This window comes from Prunus persica, chromosome G4 (assembly GCF_000346465.2).
Source record: "Prunus persica cultivar Lovell chromosome G4, Prunus_persica_NCBIv2, whole genome shotgun sequence".
In the NCBI taxonomy this organism is placed as follows: domain Eukaryota; kingdom Viridiplantae; phylum Streptophyta; class Magnoliopsida; order Rosales; family Rosaceae; genus Prunus; species Prunus persica.
The window spans coordinates 17,116,617-17,140,566 of record NC_034012.1 but is presented as its reverse complement, the minus strand read 5'-3'; the positions used below and the strand labels follow the sequence as shown (position 1 = coordinate 17,140,566).

The 23,950-nt window shown below is 36.3% G+C and overlaps 4 protein-coding genes across 11 annotated transcripts; 2 read left to right on the top strand and 2 right to left on the bottom strand.

Moving 5' to 3' along the window:
* Positions 1,909 to 3,962, bottom strand: LOC109948825. 6 transcript variants are annotated; one of them, XR_002271275.1, is made up of 4 exons: positions 3,305 to 3,958; positions 2,964 to 3,005; positions 2,510 to 2,581; positions 1,909 to 2,166 (listed from the first exon to the last, which is right to left on the bottom strand). XR_002271275.1 is itself a non-coding variant. In XM_020562514.1 (3 exons), exons 1-3 carry the CDS (start codon positions 3,569 to 3,571, stop codon positions 2,023 to 2,025), a joined length of 483 nt encoding a protein of 160 aa, XP_020418103.1. In that variant the 5' UTR covers positions 3,572 to 3,916; the 3' UTR covers positions 1,909 to 2,022. The 6 variants fall into 6 exon arrangements, 1 of the variants encoding a protein (XP_020418103.1); XR_002271278.1 differs by having other exon boundaries at positions 2,907 to 3,005; positions 3,305 to 3,948; XR_002271279.1 differs by having other exon boundaries at positions 2,946 to 3,005; positions 3,305 to 3,943.
* LOC109948663 lies at positions 11,201 to 12,193 on the top strand. Its single transcript, XM_020562352.1, has 3 exons — positions 11,201 to 11,501; positions 11,746 to 11,877; positions 11,949 to 12,193. The coding sequence occupies exons 1-3, from the start codon at positions 11,201 to 11,203 to the stop codon at positions 12,191 to 12,193; spliced, it is 678 nt and encodes a 225-aa protein (XP_020417941.1).
* LOC109948662 lies at positions 18,745 to 20,495 on the top strand. The gene is made up of 2 exons (XM_020562351.1): positions 18,745 to 19,159; positions 19,459 to 20,495. Exons 1-2 carry the CDS (start codon positions 18,745 to 18,747, stop codon positions 20,493 to 20,495), a joined length of 1,452 nt encoding a protein of 483 aa, XP_020417940.1.
* Positions 22,339 to 23,939, bottom strand: LOC109948879 (DNA ligase 1-like). Of its 3 annotated transcripts, none has more exons than XM_020562664.1 (3): positions 22,986 to 23,939; positions 22,510 to 22,742; positions 22,339 to 22,413 (listed from the first exon to the last, which is right to left on the bottom strand). In XM_020562664.1, exons 1-2 carry the CDS (start codon positions 23,901 to 23,903, stop codon positions 22,644 to 22,646), a joined length of 1,017 nt encoding a protein of 338 aa, XP_020418253.1. In that variant the 5' UTR covers positions 23,904 to 23,939; the 3' UTR covers positions 22,339 to 22,413; positions 22,510 to 22,643. The 3 variants fall into 3 exon arrangements, with proteins under 3 accessions (XP_020418253.1, XP_020418254.1, XP_020418255.1); XM_020562665.1 differs by having other exon boundaries at positions 22,510 to 22,730; XM_020562666.1 differs by having other exon boundaries at positions 22,510 to 22,721.

Below are 23,950 nucleotides of genomic sequence, written 5' to 3'. Positions count from 1 at the left end.
TGTTTCATCATTTCAGTTTTGACCCATCATCAATTCTCCTGAGCTTCCAGTGTAAATAATGTCATCCACATATAGGGAAACAATGAGTATTCCACTTTCTGCAGATTTCACATACAATGTTGTTTCACTAGGACTTCTTTGAAAACCAGCCTTTATAAAATAAGAGTTGATATCTTTGTACCAAGCTCTTGGAGCTTGCTTAAGGCCATATAATACCTTCTTGAGTCTGTAAACTCTATCCTCTTTGTTCTTAATGAATCCAGGGGGTTGATCAACATATACTTCCTCATGTAATACTCCATTCAAAAATGCTGATTTCACATCTAGTTGAAACAGCTTCCAGCCTTTCTGTGCAGCCAAAGCAATCAATGTCCTAATTGTATCAAGCCTAGCAACAGGTGCAAATGTTTCATTAAAGTCTATTCCAGGCTTTTGAGAGTAACCCTTTGCAACAAGCCTTGCTTTATTTTTCTGAACCGAGCCATCAAGATTCAACTTGGTTTTATAGACCCATTTGACACCACTTACTAGTTTATCAGATGGTCTATTAACCAACTCCCAAGTGTTGTTCTTCTCTATCATTGCAATTTCATTCTCCATTGCTTTCTGCCATGACTCATCTTTAACAGCTTCTTCAAATGTCTCAGGCTCAATGATGCACAGATTGCATCTTTCATATATTTCAGCAATACTTTTATATTTCAGAGGAGTGTGATCAATATCTTGTGGCCCTGAACCAATTTCAACACGTTCTTCTTCTGAGGTCTCTACTTGAGGCAAGCTAGCTGCACCAGTCTCCTTTTCTTTCTCAGTAAGCATATCAGTGAGTGGAACTGAGATACTGCATTCCTTTCGCATATTCCAATTCTAGCCTGCTTCCTCATTGAATACAACATCTCTAGAAATAACTACTCTTCCAGATGCGAGGTTGTAAAGCCCGTAGCCTTTTTCACAGCTTCCATATCCCAGAAACACACATCTTGTGCTAGCCAAATTTAGCTTCTGTCTCTGTCGACTTGGAACATATGCATAGCACAAAGAACCAAACATCCTTAAGTGCTTAATTCTTGACTTTCTACCACTATAGGCTTCAAAAGGAGTCTTCTTGTCCAAAGCCTTAGTTGGACACCTATTTAGGATATATACTGTAGTGTTAACAGCTTCAGCCCAAAATTCTAGTGGCATCTTCTTCTCAAACATCATACACTTGGCCCTCTCCACAATGGTCCTTTTTTTCCTTTCAACCACACCGTTTTGCTGTGGTGAATATGCCACAGTGAGTTGCCTTTCCATCCCATTTCTTCACAGAACCTATTGGATTCAATGGATGTATACTCTCCTCCTTTGTCACTTCTCAATTTCCTCAACTTATATCCACTTTGCAGTTCAACAGTAGCCTTAAACCTCTTAAATACACTGAATACTTCAGACTTGTATCTCAAAAAATAAATCCAGCACATCCGAGTACCACTACAAGAAAAAAGTCCTTTCACAGCGCTCATTGGGCGTTGTTGAAGGGTATTGACAACACACGGCGCATGTTGTGGAAGCCGATGTCGTTAAAAGGTCAAGGCCCTTCGACAACAGGCTTTGCATGTGGTCGTTGATTTAAGTGCTCGTTGTCCATGCCATTAACGGCAACGTGCACACATTGTAGAATCAATGGACAACAACGTGTTCGGCATGTTGTTGTATGTCTTATTGACAACGTTCATAGACATGTTGTTGTTTCAATTTTAACAACAGTCTTTGCACGTTGTGATAATAAATATTTATAATAAAAAAAAAATTATATTCATAATCACCTTATAACAATAGAGTTGATCCATAAATTCAAGCTTTAGTTAAGTGTGACTATTTTCTTCCTTCCCAATCATAATATAACCTTTGATAAAATAAAAATCATAATGTAACCCATAATAAAGAGTTTTCATTCAAAAAATAACTCCATAGAAAGATTCATTGTCAACTTACATTTATCCATATGAAGGGAAATTGAACTATGCATAGTATAATTACAATTTAAAATCCTTGTAAAGCATTATCAAGAAACCTGATTAGTTGTGTTTCAAACCCTTTGTCCAATTGCGGAATATTATCTAACCAATGTGCACCTATCATTCCAAGAAGCACCCATACTATCCATCTTAAGGTCGCACAGAAGTTCTGAACAAAAAAAAATCAAACAAGACAATTTTAATAGTTAAGAAATTGCAAATTTAGGAATAGAAAGTTTGCAAAACTAGTAACCTATGATTAGCCATTAACTCAATCCAACCAACTAAACTATGTTCTTATCTTTCTCTAAGTTTGAGATGAACTATAGTAAGAGAGGAAGTTAAATTAGAGAAAATGCATAACAGAACAGAGAACAAAGATCTTTAACAATCAATCCCCTCAAGGCTCAATCAAAGATATGGTAGTTTAGAGAGTAATATACAACATATCAGGGGAAAAAATTATTGTACTTATATTATCATAATACAGCAAGTTTAATGCAGAGACGTACAGGAAAGGTTAACATCAATATCTGTCCAACGGGAGGACCCTTAATGCGCCCTTTCCTTCTATTTTCTTCTTCCTAAGCCAAACAATAATCACAATCATACATGATGCAAATTATTTCGTTAGAAGACAAAATTGCATAGCTACAATATTGGCAAAAATTAGAAGACAAAATGCAAATTGCTTTGTAGCCAGACATGAAATTTTCATAAAACAATTGAAAATAAGTATGTACAAGAAGACTATTATGATCTTATATCTGTTTGCACTGAAAAACCTTACTCAAGTTTTCTGGCCTAAACTGAAATTATTCATAACCAAGACAAGATACCCAACAAAAACATATGTCAAAATTAACACACAAAATGCAAAAGAAGTTGAAGGAAAAATCCGAAACTCACCCCTATTAAAGGGACAGCTTTTGAAAGATGAAAGCTTACCCATTTGTTAAAGGGAACCAAAATCAACACATGTAATCAGCACAAAACCAGTATCAAAACCTGTAATATGAAGGAATCTGATGAAAGTTAAAATTAATCCTTGAAGGCATATCCACTCAGAAAATTTTGAGGGAATATAAATTATATATATATCATAGAAAAAAGGCATTCATAAGCACATGAAGAGCCTTAAACACACTATTTAATGTATATTATAAAAATATATATATTAAGTGAACAAAATCGAAACAGTGAACAAAACCAAACAATCCAAATAGTAATATAAACCCAAATATTATATTACCAAAATCAAATGAACAATCCAACAAAAATCAAACCTTCGCACTAAAATTTTGTACCTGGAGGCCACTCAATTTTTTCCTAAATGAGGCTGAGCAAGTTAGTGGTGGAAAGATGCTGGTGGGCTCGGTGATGAAGGCCAATACCTGCAAAGAACAACAAATATTAGGATTGGCCTTAAGAATTGTAGATCTAAGACAAAAGAAGTAGTGGTTCGCGATGAGAGAGCAAAGCATTGAGGGATTTGATGACGGCGATAAGAGATTGAGAGGCTGTGAAGTTGGCAATGACAGAGGCAGTGGATGATGAGCAAAGAGAGGATCCATGAGTGAGAGAGAGAGAGAGAGAGAGAGAGAGAGAGAGAGAGAGAGAGAGAGAGATGGCTGGGATGGAGCAAAAGAGGTTGGGATATTGGATTTTTCCCTAGGTTTAGCAGTGTGAGAGTGATTTGCAAAAGAAAGAGGGGCTGTGAAATATTATTCAGAAAAAAGAGGGGTTTTAAAAAACTTTCGAATGTTTTAATATTTTGAAAGAGAGGGAGTTCTCCCGCATAATTTTTGCGTATATTTCCTTTAAAAAAATGAAACAAGTTGACAACATGGTTTGCACGTTGTAGAACTTAAAGATATCACAACACGCATGTTTGCGTTGCGAAATTTTTTCTAAATTTCATTTTGACAACGCGTATTAAAGGAACGTTGTTATAAGTAGCGTACTACAACGTGCACTTGGTGCATGTTGTCAAAAGTATACTTCCACAACGTGAAATAGACGCACGTTGTTAGTGGCATGTTGTCAAAAGCTATTTTTCTTGTAGTGTACAGTCATCTATAAAGGTGAGAAAGTACCTATTACCTGCCTTTGTAACAATCTGCATTGGACCACAAATATCACTATGTATAAATTCTAGAGGAGTTAATGCTCTAGTAGTAGCTTCCCTTGGAAATGCCTCTCTACATTGTTTACCAAGAACACACCCTTCACATACCTCTTTAGCTGCTTGAATTTCTGGTAAACCTACCACCATCTCTTGTTCTTGTATCAACTTCAAACTACTGATGTTCAAATGCCCCAATCTCCTATGTCACATAGTAGTAGAGTGACATACACTAGCCTTGTAGGCAGTGTGTATTCCAGACTGCAATTTCATTGGAAAACTTCGATTTCCTCTCATTTGTACTTTTGAAACCAAGTTGGAATATGAGCTGTCATCATAGATTTCGAGCTTGTGATCTCCAAACACCAAATAGTAGCTATGCTCCATCATTTGACCTATACTAAGTAAATTTTCTTTCAGTCCAGGCACCAACATAACTTCCTTAATGTATTGCTTGCCTAATTTAGTTTCAACCACCAGATTTCCTTTACTAGTAACTTCAACAAGTTGTCCAGTACCCATTTCAACCTTTGCAGTCACATTCTTGTCAATATCAACAAGTAGATCCTCCCTACCTGTCATATGATTACTACATCCACTATCTACATACCATACATCCTCATATTCTTTTACACTAGTATTAGATTTATTACTAGCATAAAACATAGTGGGTGTAGATTCTACCTGAGTAGCATACTTGAGCTGCTACACTGGTTTCTCTAATTCTCTGGTTTCTTATTGTAGCATGGCAGGGTCTGGTGGGGAGCTGAGAGCGCCAATTTTCAACAGTGAGAACTATGAATTCTGAGCATAAGAATGAAAACCATCTTCAAATCTCATGGGTTATGGGAGTTTGTTGAGAAGGGAGTAGAGCGCTCAGATTCGAAATGAGGAAGTAGAGTGCTCAGATTTGAAATGAGCTGGTGAATCCGATGCAAAGAAGAAAGAAAAAGAAGAATCAAGCGATGCTGGGAAGATGACTCTCACAGAGGTGCTCATGAAGGATGGCTCTGATACCATGATAGATTTTGGAGAGAGAGAGAGAGAGAGAGAGAGAGAGAGAGAGAGAGAGAGAGAGAGAGAGAGAGCTTGAGGAAGAAGTAGATGAATTCTCATTCTAATTCACACACGCACTGTGCACACTTAACTGTTGGGAACAGAATATTCCCACATTACATCATCCAAATCTAGCCATCCATTCTTCTATTCTAAGATCACATCTTAGCTGTCCACTTGGACCGTAATCCAAGGGCTCACATTTAAATCTGTAAATTTAAACTAAATACAGAATAATATTAGCTAAAACATTTATATTTCAACACAAAAACCCTTATCTTACTGATTTGAAGACCTTATCTTGTAAAAGAATACCCTAATGACAATTATGCAGTAATAAAACCTAATGACAGCCTTATGAATTAGGTTTGGCACAATTGTGGACCGTTTATTCTTTTACATTGCCTTCGCGTCTAGACTTTTAGTTACACGTTAGACTTTAATTCCTCCATATAGACTTTACTAGTGAGGGTGCCTGAGCGATACAGAGGGTTTTTAAACTGTACAGGACTTGGTGGATTCCAAAAAGGATATAGTTTTAATCTCAGCTTGGGATAGAGATTAAGAGCCATTTAATCTCAACTTTTTTTCTAACTTAAAATTAATAAAAAGCAATAATATTTGAGAGAGATCAAACAAATGAAGAAAACTTATAAATCCCTTTGAGTTAAACCCATAATAATAATTAATCATGGATGAAAGGAAGGATGAACCCTATCTATCATTGTTACCCTATCTATCATTGATTTAGTAGTAAATATGCATGATCTGGAATTTAATTGTTAACCTATCTATCATTAATTGTATATTAATACCCGGTGGTATGAGAGGAAGGATGAAGCCTAGCTGGAACTGACTGAAAGATGAAACACTCAAATGTAATATAGCTTAGAGGAAAACTGATCAGATGAAGACCAAAAGGACAGTCCGATTAGCAGCAAGTGCCAAAAACAGAAATGAACGGTCTTAGATGGATCTTCAACAATGAAGCAAGATCTTCCATTCTTGAACCCCAACCAGCCCAACCAGCCTGGTCAGAAATTAGTGCTTTCTCAGAGCAAATGAAATAGTTGCAGCAGAAGGGATTCGAAGGGGAATGGGTTAAAAAAGGAAAGACACAAAAGTTTTAAGAAAGGTAATTTCGTCATTTCACTGTGCTCTAAGACAAAAAAGGGGGTGAAGAACAGTAAAACGGGGGCAATTAATTCCTTTCAGTATGCTTAGAGCACTTCCACCTATTTGCCATGTTAAAGGGCAAGGGGAGGTAAGGGTTGTTACTATTCACGTGATTAGGGGCAGCCCTTGCAAAAGGCAAGGTGTGTTTCCACTCATTGCCATGGCAAAGGGGAAATACTATTCACTTTTAGTGTTTTTTTTAAACCTAAAAAAATTAATTTGGAGAAGATTTTCGGTTCTCAAGTGTCAATATTCATTATAAAATTCATATCTCATAATTTGAATGAACTTTTTGGATAAAATTTTCGGATATGATTCTCGGTCGCCATGTGTCGACATTTATTATAAAATACAAATCTCAAATTTCAGATAATATTTTAAGATAAGATTCTCGGGTGCCATTTGTCGATATTTATTATAAAATACAAATCTTAGATTTTCGATAAGATTTTTACCCTATAAAATCGTGCCACATGTCATCTCTATCTTCTATATCTATCTATAAAACCAGAGGCTCAACTCATACCTCTCACACTAGATCTTGTCTATCCTTTCATTTCTCAGATTTTAGATTTCATACTCCACTCTCAATGTCAGACATGAGGAGATGCTTGGAGAGGCAAGAGCGAGAAATTAAAGAAAGAATGCGTAGATGAGCTGAAGAAAAAAAGGTGCAACAATAAGATGATGAACAAGTTGACATGGCAATGGGTATGCTTGATATATCAAGTCAAGGCCGCCACCGTGGTTCACAAGTCGGTCGTGGCTCGAACGTGAACAGACATAGGCATTCTTGAGGTAAGAATCTTTTGGAAGACTACTTTATCCCAAATTATGTGCACTCTAATGTTGATTTTCGAGGGTGATATAGAATGCAACCCCATTTTTTCAATAAAGTCATGCATGATGTTTGCAATTACGATGCATACTTCTTTCATAAGTGTGATGATGCTGGGGATTTGGGGCTTCTTTCGAAGCAAAAGCTTACAGTTGTTAAATGAATGTTGGTGTATGTGCCTTTGTTGATCAAGTGGATGAGATTTCTAGGATGGGGAAGTCCATTACTCTAGAATCCTTGGTCAGATTCTGTGATACAATCGAAACTGTCTACATCAGGGACTACCTCCGCAAACCTACGCATAGGGACCTTCAAAGAATTCTACAAAAAAGCTCGAGGTTTTCCAAGCATCATAGGAAGCATCAACAGTATGCACTAGTAATGGAAGAATTGGCGAACTGCCTAGCAAGGGGATTATGGGAATAGGAAAGGCCAAAACAGTATCATTCTCGAAGCCGTTGCTGGATTCGATACATGGGTTTGGAATGCCTTTTTCGGAGTTGCCGAATCTCAAAACAACCTGAACGTGTTGGGTCAATCCCCAGTATTCAATGATGTCTTGGGAGGTGAAGCCCCAAATATCACCTAAAAAATCAACAATACCGTCTAATGGAATGAGTATTATTTAGCAGACGGCATCTACCCAAGGTGAACCACATTCGTCAAATCAATTCCACATCCTCCATCGGAGAAGGAAAAATTATTTTCTGCCTATCAAAAGGGTTACAGAAAAGATTCGAAAGGTGTTATGGTATCCTCCAAGTTCGGTGGGCAATTATTAGGGGTGCTGTGAGTATGTTTGATGAGGAGGTGCTGCAGAGCATTACGATGACATGCATCATCCTCCATAACATGATTGTGGAGGATGAGTATGATTATGATGCTCCAAACGTGTTCAAACCTAATCCCAAGAACACGGCCTTGACAAGAATTTATGAAAGGCCCAAGGGGGCAAATGGACAACCATTGGAGCATGAACCGTTGGTTAGGGACGGTCATTTCATGAACTGTATGATTGATCGATATACGGAGATGCAATCGTCTTACATTCATGAATGACGTCAAGTTGACTTGATGGAGCACTTATGGACAGTGAGAGGTAATGACGATGAATGAAGTGAAGTGAAGATACTTTGTCTTTAATTTTGCTTTGTGTTGATGTATGCTTTGTTTGTGTTTTATTTTGAATTATGATTTGGTTGTGTTTTTTTTAATTATGCTTTGGTCGTGGTTTTATTTTAATAATGTTTTGTTTGATGTATGCAATGTGTTGAATAAAATGGTATTTTATTGAATGATTTCTTTATTCACTCAAAAAAAAAAAAATCAATGCAACTAATTAAGAAAAACTACTAATTAAATAAAAGACAAGAATTACAACTACTTTAATACAAAACAAGCAATACAATTAAATAAAAAGCAAGCAAACCAACTTAATAGTTTTGATCATTTACCCAATCGGTGTACGTAGGTCCATCGTCACGGAAAAGTCTTCTTCTCATAACATCCCTTCGTTCTAGCTTCCAAAATTGTTTTGTTTCAAGGGACATATGGCTTGTATCCATGACCATGGTTTCTCGATCCTTCTTCTCAATGTCTTGTTTGCATATATACTCCATTTCTCTTGCATATTCTTCATTCATTGCCTTCTTGTCCACATCTTTTTTCATGTCTAACTCAATTCTCATGTTGTCGTTCCTTGCAATTTGCTCCAAAAATTTTGCAGTATCACTGCTGGAAGTACTCCCTCTCTTCGCCTTCACAGCCATTCGACCAACAGGCCTCGGCTCCTTTTGAATTGGTGAGTCTTGACTCATCGGGAAATCCAAAGGCGAATATGATGCCGTTGAATCATGGAGTGGAGTTTCGTTCAACACAACGGTTGGACCCGTGGGAATAATTCTGAATCGCGAACAATTTTTCACCACCACCCAATATTATTGATGGTTGAAAGATTTTTTGCCTTGGCCAATGGCATCAAACCACATTTGTGCTTACATAAACTATTTAACAAATATATATTCAAAATGCAAGAAACATTTTTTAAAAAAAATTAGGACATTGAATTTTAAAAAACGGAAATTATGTACAAATAATTTACCTCAATGCTAAAAATTTTGCCACTTCGATGGCCATTTCCGTACGAGTCGAACCCGATCTTTCACAAAATTCGGCATGAGGTTGCAACTGCTATTAGGAATAGTAGTGTATATAAATTTAAAGAAAAATTAGGTATTAGACATAATTAACTTTACTAATTAGTATGTGAGACATTGGGTATTTTGGTTTGGGTTTTAATACCTAGGAAAGAATTGCTATTTTAGATTAGGCCAAAGAGGAGGCCCAGATTCGTTGGGCGAACTCAAAAATAAAAACGGAAAAGAAAATTCTACCATTCTTCTTAAAAAGCCTGGCTCATCTTTAAACCTAACAAATTAAATGACTCTTTTACCCCTGGCTATTTAAACTACAAATGATTTGGTCTTGGTTTCTCTTTCGTTTTCCTTTGACTTTGAGGTTTTGGAGCTCTGGTTCTCATTTTGCCATTGGAGCTTCAATTTGTTGGTAGGTTTTTGTTCGTTTTTCTTCTTTTTTCTTTTTTCTTTTTTCTACTACGTTTACGTTCGATTTGCATACGGAATGAGGGTCAATTTTGGGTGATTTCTGTTCTCTTTAGTTCAGGTATTTCGAGCTCAGTTTTGTTGCACGATTTTGTGGCGCGATCTTGTGGCATTCAATGCTAAACTCTGTCTTCTTCATTTTGCGATCATATTTGATTTTGAGCTGCTGTTTATTTGCGGGGATTTTTGGCAGTCCTAGGTGTTGAGGTATGAGTACTTAAAAACCTATTTTCGTTTATATCAACTTATTTGTTTTTAGAATTTAGTTTTAGTACTTTTATCTTAGTTTCCTTTTGGTTTCTATTCGAAGTTTTTTGAATTTCTGTCATAAACGGCATCTGTTTGTTTCAGTGTTTTAGCAAAAATTGCATTGGAAGTGTTTGGCAATGTTACAATTGCGGATGGACTTGAATTCGTTTAGATTTTATGTCATAAAATGCATATGTTTGTTTCAGTTTTTAGCAGAAACTGCAATGCAATTTCTAGTTTCATAAACTTCATTGGAAGTGTATGGCAATGTTACAACTGTTCATGGCTTTCTTTTGGTTTCTATTCAAATTTGAGGATATGTTTTCTCATCAAGTGCACTGTTGTTTTCGTTTATTTCAGTTTTTGACTAGAAACTGCTCATCTACATTATTTACTTATTTGAATTGTTTTCTGTTTTCTGTTGTTGTTTTGTTTGCATTTTCAAGGCTAATAGAGGTTTGTATCATAGCCAAGTGCACATGTAAGTCGGAAACCATTATGTTTTCAATTTCATCAAAGTCATCCAAGATTGAAGTTTCGAAGACTTTGTGTCAAAGGTTTAGGGGTTTGCAGTTGAGTAGTTTCATGTTACGGTATTCACTGCCCGGTTATCCAAGTTGTTTACTAGAAACAGAAAGCGATTTGGGCATGATGAGGATTGTCGATATCAAATTCGAAGAGTGTGGATATTTTAGTAAAGGATTTATGCAGGAGCAGTGAATATAGTGGTGATTTTTGTGTAAATAAGGAGTTGATAGCATGTGAAAAGGGCGAGTCATCATGTTCTAGTACTGTCGAAGACATAAATGAATTTTTGGGCAGGTCGAAGAGTGCAAGTACTAAGCCTTTGTTGTCGAATAAGTGGGAGACGTATATACATCATGTAGGGCAGAAGTTTGACGGTGGTGCAGAGGAGTTTCGGTTGAAATTGTGCAAGTATGCTCTTGAAGTAGGATTTAATTTTTTATATGCCAGCAATGACAAGAAGCAGGTGATTGCTGTTTGTTCAAATAAGAAATTTGAGGGTTGTAGCTAGCGTGTTTATGCTTCTCGTTGTGAAGCTACTAGCTATTTTGTAATTTGGACGTTAAATAAAGTGCATACATGTACAGGTTGGATATGGGAATCAAAAAGTAAGATGATGAGGTCTCGTGTGGTGTCCTCTCTCTTTGTCGACAGAATTCGTGCAAAACCTAAGCTGAAGCTAGTTGAGATTATACATGAGTTCAAAAATTATTATGGTATAGACATTTCATACTACCACACATGGTTTGGCAAAGAGCTAGCTAAATTGGACGTTCACGGTGATGAGTCGAAGTCCTTCAATGAGTTAGTGTGGTATGTAAATGTCGTAAAGGGAACTAACCCTGGTTCTCTCTGCGTTCTTGAATGTGAAGCTGGAATTAACCACTTTAGACGATTTTTTGTGTCGTTTGGCGGTTGCATTGTTGGATTTCAATATTGCATACCCTTGTTGTTTATTGACGCTACGTTTTGGAAGTGCAAGTCTGTGGGAATGTTGCAACTGCTCATGAACTTAAATGTGTTTTAAACTTAGTTTTAGTACTTTGATCATGGATTTGCCTTTCGATTTTCTTTCAAATTTGAGCAAATTTGTTTTCATAAACTACACTGCAGTTTCCGTTTGTTGCTTATACTTGTGCTTTTGGTTTTGTTTTACAGCGTTTTATCCTCTAGCTTTTGGAGTTGTTGATTCTGAGACAGAGGAGAATTGGACTTGGTCTCTTCAACATTCGGCTGCTATATTGCTTCCGATGGGGAGAGTGGTGACCTTTTTCTCGGATTGCAATCAAGGTTTGTTAAATGCAATGGGGTTTTTGTTTCTTGGATGGCCTCATTCTTACTGTTACTATCACCTCAAGCAGAATTTGATATCGAAGTCCCGAAGTCAGGTTATGGGAAACTGCTCCAAGACTATGTTATCAATTTATTTAGTATATGCGCATATGCTGTAACGGAGGAAGAGTTTAAGGTAGCAACGGACAAGTTGGTGATTGTTGAGAGTTCGAAAGTGAAGGCATTTATATCTGATTTGTCTAGAGATCGCTATGCCAACACATTTTTCAAAGGAATGCGTTATGGGCAGATGGCAAACAATTTAGCCGAGTAATTTAATAATTGGGTTGGTGTGTTTTGAGATTTGCCGATGCTACCTTTGATAGAAGGGATTCGACAAAAATTGATGGTATTGAATTCTCAACGACGAATTGAAGTGGAGAAGTGGACAACAATTTTGTGTCTGGAGATTGAAACTAGACTGTGGGAAAACGCAAAGGCTGGTAGGACTTAGGCAGTTCATCGTTCTAGTTGCACTATTTTTGAAGTATTTGTTGATTATTCTGTGATGGTTGATCTCGAGCAAAGGACATGTTCTTGCCGTCTTTGGAAAATTGATGGTTTTCCTTGTACCATGTGGTGGTTGCAATTCTAGCAAAGAAAGATTCAGTTTATGATTACATGGAGTGTTACTACAAGTCTGACTTCTTTCGAAAAGCCAATGAGAGTCCTATTTTTCCTATTCCATATATTGGGAAATGCTTGGGCAACAACGGTTCTGCATCTGGAGTTGTGCTTTAGCCACTTACAAAGAGGCCAGTCGGAAGACCACCAACGAAGAGGATCAAAGCTTTTGGTGAATTTATAAGGCCATTGAAATGCAGTCGGTGCTTGTAGTTTTTAGTTGCTTTTAATTGGCTACACAAATTCTAATTGGATATTATGATTATTTTTTGAAGTTAATGAAAATTATACAATTGTTTCATTAGTGGATATTCATTTTTAACTGCCATTCAATGCTTGTTTTCAGTTTTGAGCAAATTTTGTTTCATAAATTGCACTGCAGTTTCCGTTTGTTTGTTGCAGTTTTTGACCAAAAATTGCAGTGCAGTTTCTTGTTCCATAATTCAATTTCAGAATAATTTTCGCTAGTCTATGGGAATGTTACAACTACTCATGGAGTTAAATGTGTTTTGATATTAGTTTTAGTACTTCGATTATGCCTTTGCCTTTCGGTTTCTTTTCACATTAGATTTGAGCATATGTTTTTGCATACACTGCACTACCGTTTGTTGTAGTTTTTCACCACAAAATTCAGTGCAGTTTTTTTTGTCTCATAATTCGATTTCAGAATAATTTTTGCAAGTATATTGGAATGTTACAACTGCTGACCTACTTAAATGTGTTTTGAACAAAGTTTTAGTACTTTGATTATGACTTTGGCTTTTGGGTTCTTTTCACATTTTTTGAGCAGATTTCATTTGTTGCAGTATTTGACTAGAAAATTCAATGCAGTTTGTTGTTTCCTTTTCGTTTTGTTGTATCCTATTCCAAGATTATATTACAGTTTAGATGTGTAAGAAATATGTTCTCATATACCATAACTAGAAAAATTTACAAACATCCACAAGAATTAATATACATATTGTCTTGAGTTAACAAAAGGCAAATCACTAGAGACGATTAATTACACAGTGTTCGTGGTGTAGGAGGTTTGTGACGTATTTAGCTCGATATTCATTCATGAAATTCTTGTCTACACTTTTTGGAATGAGCTATCCTTGGGATATTTTATCCATGTAAAACATGCCGAACATGCCGCAATCCAACCTGCAAATGAATACGAGATTAGTTTTTGGTTTTGAATGATTTCAAACTATGATGAATGGTTGAGTAGACACAATTCTTACGAAGATGAACTTTGTTGAGCAAATTCTGTGTTATCCTCAAATGGAAACTGATATGGATTTTGCAGAATCCAATTGAGAGTGAGTTCTTCATTCAGGGACAAGTCTTTCTGTATAGGTGTAGGGGGCCCTTCCTTTTGCTTCACAAGTTTTTGTTTTTTTCTAGTTTCTAAGAACGCTTGTGCTTGAGGTCTGATGTATCCTAGCCACCCTTCAACAATATTAACCTGTTTAAAGAAGAAGAGAAAAAGAGAAAAAGAAATAGTAATCAGTGCATTGCATATTATAGTTTTGGTCTGAAATTAGGCAGTAGGTATAATACAGAAACTGCAATGTGTCATTCAATGCTCTAGAAAGGTTTGCATGTAAGACAGCAAGCATTGAATGGCAATTTGTTAGTATATATTTTTCGAAAACTGCAGTGCAGTGTCTGTTTAAACAATTTTGAATTTTGAAAATAATTCTTACCCAAGTCCATGTAAACCCTATTTTCTCCTCCTCGATTTGTATATAGGCCTTAATAACTAGTCATTTAAATATATATGTATATTTTTAAAATCAAAATCAATATTCATTGTCATCCAGATTCCAGAATGCATGAAACGACAATTTGGAAGTGCAAATTTTCAAAAGAAAAACAAAACAAAATAAAACAAAAAAAAAAAAAAAAATGAAAGCGCAGATACAACAAAATGTAACAAAATTCCATAGAGATAACAATATTCATATAACAATTATTTATTATTTGAAAACCAAAACAAAAAGAATCATAAGGTTGAAACTTATAGTACCTCTTGTTTTCCGAAACCGCCCATTCCAAAACGCTCTCCTGATGCCATAAATAACAACATATCTTTTTGAAAGGGAAGTTGGAGGTTGTTGGTTGCATATGTAAGAGCAAAGCCCTTACAAATGGTTAACATCATCAATCAAAATCTGACCCTTCTCTTAAATTTCTACTAACCCACTGGAACTGCAACAAACACGACATCAATATGTTTCACTTCCTTCCAGCATGAAACGTTAAAAACTAAAGAAAAAGAATTCATGTATTGCAACATAAAACTACCTGAATTTCTTTTTCTGATTGGAGTTTCCCGACTTGATGTATGAGACGAAGATAATTTCGGATTCTTCAAGTTTTTAAGCCAGAAAGATTATCCAAAAATTAGAAAAGGAAAGTGTATGATGGAAGCAGATGGGTGTGGTGAACAAACAAAGTTATTGTGCTGTTTGTGAAGGGGGCGTGGCCTTTGATTTCTTCAAGGTCATTATGTTGAGTAACGCGAATCTCTGCAAAGATGTTTCAATTTTCAATGGACTGGTTAGTGGTCTGTGTTGCTCGAGAGATGCGAGTGCTTGCCAGCTTTCTCTGACAGCTTTCCCTTCTCTGCTATTTCTTGTCTTCTTCAGTATTCAAGTGCATGGTGGAATAGTATAGTCAGGCCTAAAAATTATTTTTTGTCTGTCCAGAGGGTTACAGGAATGATATCGAAAGGTGTTTTGGTATCTTTTAAGTTTGGTGGGCAATTATTAGGGGTGTTACGTGTATGTTTGATGAGGAGGTGTTGCGAAACATTATGATGATGTGCATCATCCTCCATAACATGATTATAGAAGATGAGTATGATTATGATGCTCCAGACATGTTCGAACCCGATCTTATGAACACCACCTTTACAAGAATTTATGAAAGGCACATGGGAGCAAATGAACAACCACTAGAGCATGTCATGAACCATATGATTGATCAATATACGGAGATGCAATCATCTTATATTTATGAACGGCGTCAAGTTGACTTAATGGAGCACTTATGAGCAGTAAGAGGTAATAACGGTGAATGAAGTGAAGTGAAGATGCTTTGTTTTTAATTTTTCTTTGTGTTGATGTATGTTTTATTTGTATTTTGTTTTGAATTATGCTTTGGTTGTGATTTTTTTTTTTTAAAAAAAAAATTATAATTATGTTTTGTTTGATGTATACAATGTGTTGAATAAAAATGTATTTTATTGAATGATTTCTTTATTCACTTAAAAAAAAAAAAAGCAACACAACTAATTAAAAAAAACTATTAATTAAATAAAAGACAAGAATTACAACTACTTTAATACAAAACAAGCAATACAATTAAATAAAAGGCAAGCAAACTAACTTAATAGTTTTTATCATTTAACCAATCGGTGTAGCTAGGTCAATCGTCACGGAAAAGTCTTTTTCTCATAATATCCCTTCGTTCTAGCTTCCAAAATTGTTTTGTTTCAGGAACATATGGCTTGTATCCATGGTTATGGTTTCCCGATCCTTCTTCCCAATGTCTTGTTTGCATATATACTCAATTTATCTTGCATATTTTTCATTCATTGCATTCTCCGCCTCATCTTTTTTCATGTCTAACTCAATTCTCATGTTGCCGTTCCTTGCAATTTGCTCCAAAAAATTTGCAGTATAATTGCTAGAAGCACTCCCTCTCTTCGCCTTCACCGCCTTTCGATCAATAGGCCTCGACTCCTTTTGAATTGGTGAGTCTTGACTCATCGGGGAATCCAAAGGGAAATCCGATGCCGTTGAATCATGGAGTGGCATCTCGTTCAACATAACAGTCAGACCCGTGAGAATAATTCTGATTCGTGAACAATTTTTCACCACCTCCCAACATTATTCATGGTTGAAAAATTTTCTGCCTTGGCCAATGGCATCGAACCACATTTGTGCTTGCATAATCTATTAAAAACAAAATTGGAAATGCAAGAAACATTAAAAAAAATAATAATTAGAACATTAAATTTAATAAAACATAAATTACAAATAATTTACCCCATTGCTAAGATTTTACTCTGATGGTTGTCCCGCGCTTTTGCCACACATCTCTTCATTTCCCTAACTCTTTATTCAAAACTTTCCACCTACTAGCCAATGCCATTTCCGTATCAGTCGAACTTGATCTTTCATAAAATTTGGTATGAGGTTGGAATTGCTCTTAGGAATAGTGGCTAGTTATATCAGGTTTTAGTATATATAAATTTAATTTAAAATTAAAGAAAAATTAGGTTTTAGACATAATTAACTTTATTAATTAGTTTGTAAGATATTGGATATTTTGGTTTTAGTTTTAATACCTAGGAAAAAACTACTATTTTGGATTAGCCCAAATAGAGGCCCAGATTCGTTAGGCCAGGTAAAAAATAACAACTGATAAGACAATTCTACCCTTCTTCTTGAAAAGCCTGGCCCATTTGTAAACCTACAAAGTAAATGATGCTTTTGCCCCTGAATGTTTAAACAAGGCGCGAGCCTGTTCTCTCTCTGTTTCGTTTTCGTCCTCGTTTGTTTGGCAGCAGATTTCGTTCGTTTGGCAGGCAAATTTCGTTCGTTTGGCAGGCAAATTTCGTTCGTTTGGCAGGCAGATTTCGTTCGTTTTCGTTTTCGTTCTCGCCGTTGGAGCTCAATTTTCTGGTTGGTTTTCCTTTTATTTCTTCCTTTTTCGTTCGATTATCATGCCGAATCTGTCAGTTTTTTTGTTCGATTATCATGGCGAATCTTTTTCGTTCGATTATCATGCCGCATCCTGTTCCAAAATTCAGTGCAGTTTGTTTGTTTCCTTCTAATTGGATAATCTTTCGTTCGATTATCATGCCGAATCTATCAGTTTTGAGTTTTTCGAGCTTAGTTTTGTGGCTCGATTTTGTGACGCGATCTTGTGGCTCAGTTTTGTGGCTCGATTTTCTTTGCCTCCTCTGTTATAAACTGCATCTGTTTGTTGGAGTGTTCGCAGAAACTGCATTGCAGTTTCTGGTTTCATAAAGGCAATGTTACAACTGCTCATGGAGTTAAATGTGTTTTGATATTAGTTTTAGTACTTTTAACGTGGTTTCCTTTTGGTTTCTATTCGATTTGTTTTGCCTCCTCTTTTATAAACTGCATCTGTTTGTTGGAGTGTTGGCAAAAACTGCATTGCAGTTTCTGGTTTCATAAAGGCAATGATACAACTGCTCATGGAGTTAAATGTGTTTTAAATGTGTTTTTATCTAAGTTTTAGTACTTTGAACATGGTTTTCTTTTGGTTTCTATTCAAATTTAAGGGTATGTTATCACATAAAGTGCAATGTTGTTTCTGTTATTTCAGTTTTTGACTATAAACTGCAATGTAGTTTCTTGTTTCATAATTCGATTTCATACTAATATTTGGATTTCTATTGGAATGTTACAACTGCTCATGTACATTATTTAGTGATTTTAATTATTTTCTGTTTTTGTTTGTTGTTTTGTTTGCATTTTCAAGGCTAATGGAGGTGTGTGTCATTGCCAAGTGCACATATAAGTCGGAAACCATCATGTTTTCAGTTTCATCAGAGTCATCCATGGTTGATATTTTGAAGACTTTGTGTCTGAGGTTTAGGGGTTTGCAGTTGGGTTGTTTCACATTACGGTATTCAGTGCCCAGTTATCCGAGTTGTTTTCTAGAAACGGATAGCGATTTGGACTTGATGAGGACATTTTGTTGATATCAAATGAGAAGACTGTTGATATTTTAGTGAAGGATTTATGCGGGAGCAGTGAATATAGTGGTGATTTTTGTGTAAATAAGGAGTTGATAGCATGTGAAAAGGGCGAGTCGTCGTGTTCTAGTACTGTCGAAGACAGAAACGGGTTTTTGGGCAGGTCGAAGAGAGCAAGTGCTAAGCCTTTGTTGTCGAATGAGTGGGAGACATACATACATCATGTGGGGCAGAAGTTTGACGGTGGTGCAGAGGAGTTCCGGTTGAAATTGTGCAAGTACGCTCTTGAAGTAGGATTTAATTTTTTATATGCCGGCAATGACAAGAAGCGGGTGGTTGCTGTTTATTCGAATAAGAAATTGGAGGGTTGCAGCTGACGTGTTTATGCTTCTCGTTGTGAAGCTACTGGCAGTTTTGTAATTCGGACGTTAAATAATGTTCATACATGTGCGGGTCGGATACGGGAATCAAAGAGTAAGATGATGAGGTCTCGTGTGGTGTCCTCCCTCATTGTGGACAGAATTTGTGCAAAACCAGAGCTAAAGCCAGTTGAGATTATACACGAGTTCAAAGATTATTATGGTATAGACATTTCATACTACCAGGCATGGTTTGGCAAAGAGTTAGCTAAATTGGACGTTCACAGTGATGAGTCAAAGTCCTTCAACGAGTTAGTGTGGTATGCGGACGCCGTAAAGGAAACTAACACTGGTTCTCTCTGCACTCTTGATTGTGAAGCTGGAATTAATCGCTTTCGAGGGTTTTTTGTGTCTTTTGGCGGTTGCATTGCTGGATTTCAATATTGCATACCCTTGTTGTTCATTGATGCTACGTTTTTGAAGAGCAAGTACAAGGGGCACCTTCTCTGTGCTTCGAGAAAGAATGGAAATCAAGGTATGGTTACTGTAATGTATTGCAGATTTTCATTTGTTGCAATTTTTAGCAGAAACTGCATTGCAGTTTCTTGTTTCATAATTCGATTTTATTAATATTTTTTACATGTTTGTGGGAATGTTGTAACTGCTCATGAACTTAAATGTGTTTTAAACTTAGTTTTAGTACTTGGATCATGGATTTGGCTTTTGGTTTCCTTTCATATTTGAGCAGATTTGTTTTCATAAACTGCACTGCAGTTTCCCTTTTTTGCTTATACTTGTGCTTTTGGTTTTGTTTTGCAAGGTTTTATCCTCTAGCTTTTGGAGTTGTTGATTCTGAGACAGAGGAGAATTGGACTTGGTTTCTTCAACATTTGGCTTCTATATTGCTACCGATGGGGAGAGTGGTGACCTTTTTCTCGGACCGCAATCAAGGTTTGTTAAATGCAATGGGGTTTGTGTTTCCCGGATGGCCTCATTCTTACTGTTATTATCACCTCAGACAGAATTTGATATCAAAGTACCCGAAGTCAGGTTATGGGAAACTGCTCCAAGACCGTGGTATCAATTTATGTAGTAGATGCGCATATGCTGTTACGGAGGAAGAGTTTAAGGTAGCAATGGAGGAGTTGGTGATTGTTGGGAGTTCGAAAGTGAAGGCATTTATATCTGATTTGTCTAGAGATCACTATGCCAACGCATTTTTCAAAGGAATGCGTTATGGGGAGATGGCAAACAGTTTAGCGGAGTCCTTTAATAATTGGGTTGGTGTGTTTCGAGATTTGCCGGTGCTACCTTTGATAGAAGGGATTCGACAGAAATTGATGGTATTGAATTCTCAACGACGAATTGAAGCGGAGAAGTGGACAACAGTTTTGTGTCCGGAGATGGAAACTAGACTCTGTGAAAATGCGGAGGCCGGTAGGACTTGGGCAGTTCGTCGTTCTAATTGCACTGTTTTTGAAGTATTTGCTGATTATTCTGTGATGGTTGATCTCGAGCAAAGGACTTGTTCTTGCCGTCTTTGGCAAATTGACGGTTTTCCTTGCACACATGCGGTGGCTACAATCCTAGCAAAGAGAGATTCAGTTTATGATTACGTGGAGTGTTACTACAAAACCGACTTTTTTCGAAAAGCCTATGAGAGTCCTATTTTTCCTATTCCAGATATTGGGAAAGGATTGGGCAGCAATGGTTCTGCAGCTGGAGTTGTGCTTCCGCCAATTACAAAGAGGCCAGCCGAAAGACCACCAACAAAGAGGATCAAAGTTTTTGGTGAATTTAAAAGGCCATTGAAATGCAGTCGGTGCAGTGTTGCTGGGCACAATAGGAAGACTTGCAAGGCTATTATATGAACACTCCTTCTCTTTTGACAATTTTTTATTTTAGATATGGTTTAGCGAATGTATAGTCAGTTTCTGCGTTGAACTTTTTGTAAAAACTGTATTGCAGTTTTAGTTGCTTGTAATTGGCTACACAGCTTCTAATTGGATATTGTGATTCTTTTTTGAAGTTAATGAAAATTATACAATTGTTTAATGAGTGGATATTTGTTTTCGACTGCCATTCAATGCTTGTTTTCATATTTTGAGCAGATTTTGTTGCAGAAACTGCATTGCAGTTTCTGTTTATTTCAGATTTTGTTGCAGAAACTGCAGTGCAGTTTCTGTTTATTTGTTGCAGATTATGAGCAGAAACTACATTTCAATGTTGACCTACTTAAATGTGTTTTGAACAAAGTTTTAGTACTTTGATTATGGCTTTGGCTTTTGGGTTCTTTTCACATTTTTTGAGCTGATTTTTTATTTTTATTTATTTATATAAACTGCACTGCAGTTTTAATTTGTTTCAGTATTTTTGACCAGAAAATTCAGTGCAGTTTGTTTGTTTCCTTTTCGTTTTGTTGCATCCTGTTCCAAGATTATATTACAGTTTATATGTATAGGAAATATGTTCTCATATACCATAATTAGAAATATTTACAAACATCCACAAGAATTAAGATACATATTGTCTTGAGTTAACGAAAGGCAAATCACTAGAGACGATTAATTACACAGTTTTTGTGGTGTAGGAGTTTTGTGACATATTGTGCTCGATATTCATTCATGAATTTCTTGTCCACACTTTTTGGAATGGGCTATCCTTGTGCTATTTTATCCATATAGAACATGACGAACATGCCGCAATCCAATCTGCAAATGAAATACGAGATTAGTTTTTTTTGCTTTTGAATGATTTCAAACTGTAATGAATAGTTGAGTAGACACTATTCTTACGAAGATACACTTTGTTGAGCACATTCCATGTCATCCTCAAATGGAAACTGCAATGGATTTTGCATAATCCAATTGAGAGTGAGTTCTTCAGTTGGAGTCAAATCTTTTTGTACAAGTGTCAGGGGCCCTTCCTTTTGCTTCACAAGTGTTGGTTTTTTTTTTAGTTTCTATGAACACTCGTGCTTGAGGTCTTATATATTCTAGCCACCCTTCAACAATATTAACTTGTTTAAAGAACAAGAAAAAAAGAGAAAAAGAAATGGTAATCAGTGCAATGCATATTATAGTTTTGGTCTGAAATTAGGCAGTATGTATAATACAGAAACTGCAATGCAGTTTCTGTTTGTGTTTGTGCTGAGAAATTAAGACAGTTTCATTCCACTTACAAAGTTTTGAGCAATGTTAATGCACCTTTTTCTTTTCTACGTCCCAACGATCTAAGTGGATTGTAGTGTCTCCACTTTCGTTCATTTTTGTGAAATGTGAGAAGTGTGAAGTGGAACTCTTCTTTTGAAATAATCGGGAAGAAAAGAACACTGCATTTCCCGAGTTTTTCAAGTAAGTGTTCATACAGGAACCTGTGCCAAGATGGCTCTTGGAAGCTTTGCATGTAAGCCTGATATCATAGAATGGCAATTTGTTAGTATATATTTTTCGAAAACTGCAGTGCATTGTCTGTTTAAACAATTTTGAATTTTCAAAATAATACTTACCCAAGTCCATGTGGACATGTACTGTGGACTCTCTGTCTGTATGGGCTCTATTTTATCCTCCTCTATTTGGATATAGGCCTCAATAACCTGTTTCACATTGATTGGAGAAAAATGGAATTATAAATGGGTAATATAGGTAGCACAAATAAAAAATACAGTGCAGTGTGTGTTATAGAATTGGTAAATACTTACGTTTTTGTGACAGTTCCAGGTCCCATACAATATCTTTGAGATCATGGTTTGTCACTTTCTCATCATTGAGTCCTGCCCAAAAGTTATCACTGCGGATTCGAATACATGAAATTCACAAGATTAGTTTTAGTTTAATTGTAATTAAAAGATGAAAGAATTGTTATTTTTGGAAATAGAGATATTACCGAGGTTGAGTACTTAAGTAGTGTTTTTCAATTCTTTCCCTGTCCGCCTTTGGAATTTTCTGCCACACCTTTCTCTGACCCCATCCTAGTTTTTTCTTTGTTGGCTTTTTTTGTCCTTCATCTTCATCACTTGATTATTGCATATCTACAGGTATTGAATCATGAAGGCTCGTTCCTTTTGGGGGATCAGGAATTGGATTTGTGGCATCGGGCTGAGATGCCTCTTGTGTTAATTGCAGATTGAAAGGAAACTAATTAGAAACTTCATTCGATAAAACAGAAACTACAATGCAGTTTCCATTTCTGTAAAGCAGATAACACACTACATTGCAGGAAATGGAAACTGCATTGCAGTTTCTGTTTCTGTAAAGCAGATAACACACTGCATTGCAGGAAACGGAAACTGCATTACAGTTTCTGTTTCTGCAACGCAGAAAATAGAAAAAACAGCAGCTTGAACTGCAGTAATTGCATACCTCCTCGGAAGAGATAAGCTTGAATTGTGGTAGTTCTTCATCATCCTTTTTTGCCTCCTTTTTTGTTTTCTTATTTTTTTCGTACACATAGCAAGATGCTTGAAGCCTTTTTCTTTCTCTGTTCTTCACCCTTTGTACTCTTGAAGGAACATCAGGTGTTGGAGCATCTTGCTTCTTCTCTTCTTCTCTCTCTTCTTGTTGCTTCTCTTGTTCTTTATTTTCTTCTTCTCTCTCATTTTCTTCTTCTCTCTCTTCTTGTTGCTTCTTTTCTTCTTTCTTTTCTTCTTCTTTCTCTTCAACTGGTTGTGTTGGTTGTTTTGTAAGCAGATCCATCTCCATTTCAAAGATTGTTGGGTCTGACAACAAGCTTTGAATTTCTGCCTTGTACTTTCCTTGAATCTCCTTTTTCTTGGCAATCTTCTCCATGTCAATACGAGTTTCCTTGCCTTCCAATTCTGCAATCCTCCTTTTCAGATTTTGTATTTCATTAAGCTGAACTGTAGATTCCACTGTCATGGTGGCAGTCACACATTCTTCATTATCTAATTTCTCTATGTATGTTGCCAACTCCACTTCCAACTCCTTTGATCTCTTTTCTGCTTGGATAAATATATCCCACAATTCCTTCATTTTCTTCTCACTGTCTTCATTTTTTTCATCCTTCCACAGTTGTAATCTTTCCGGGCAAACGAAGCTAGGATCTTGTTGTTGGCGGTAGTTGATTTGGTCTGTCATGGACTTCACCAAGAGGTCTTGAATTACAAGAGGTTCTTTTCCAGCTTCATTCTCAAACATTTTCTTCTTTCCAACCTCTTTTAATTCTGGAGTTTGATCAGCATCATCAGGTTTTCCTTGGTTTTCTGCTTCCTCTGCTTCTCCTTGTTGTCCCTCATCATCTTCTTTTTCTTTTTCCTGCATATTGAACAGAAACTAATTAGAAACTGCATTGCATTGGAGGAAACGAA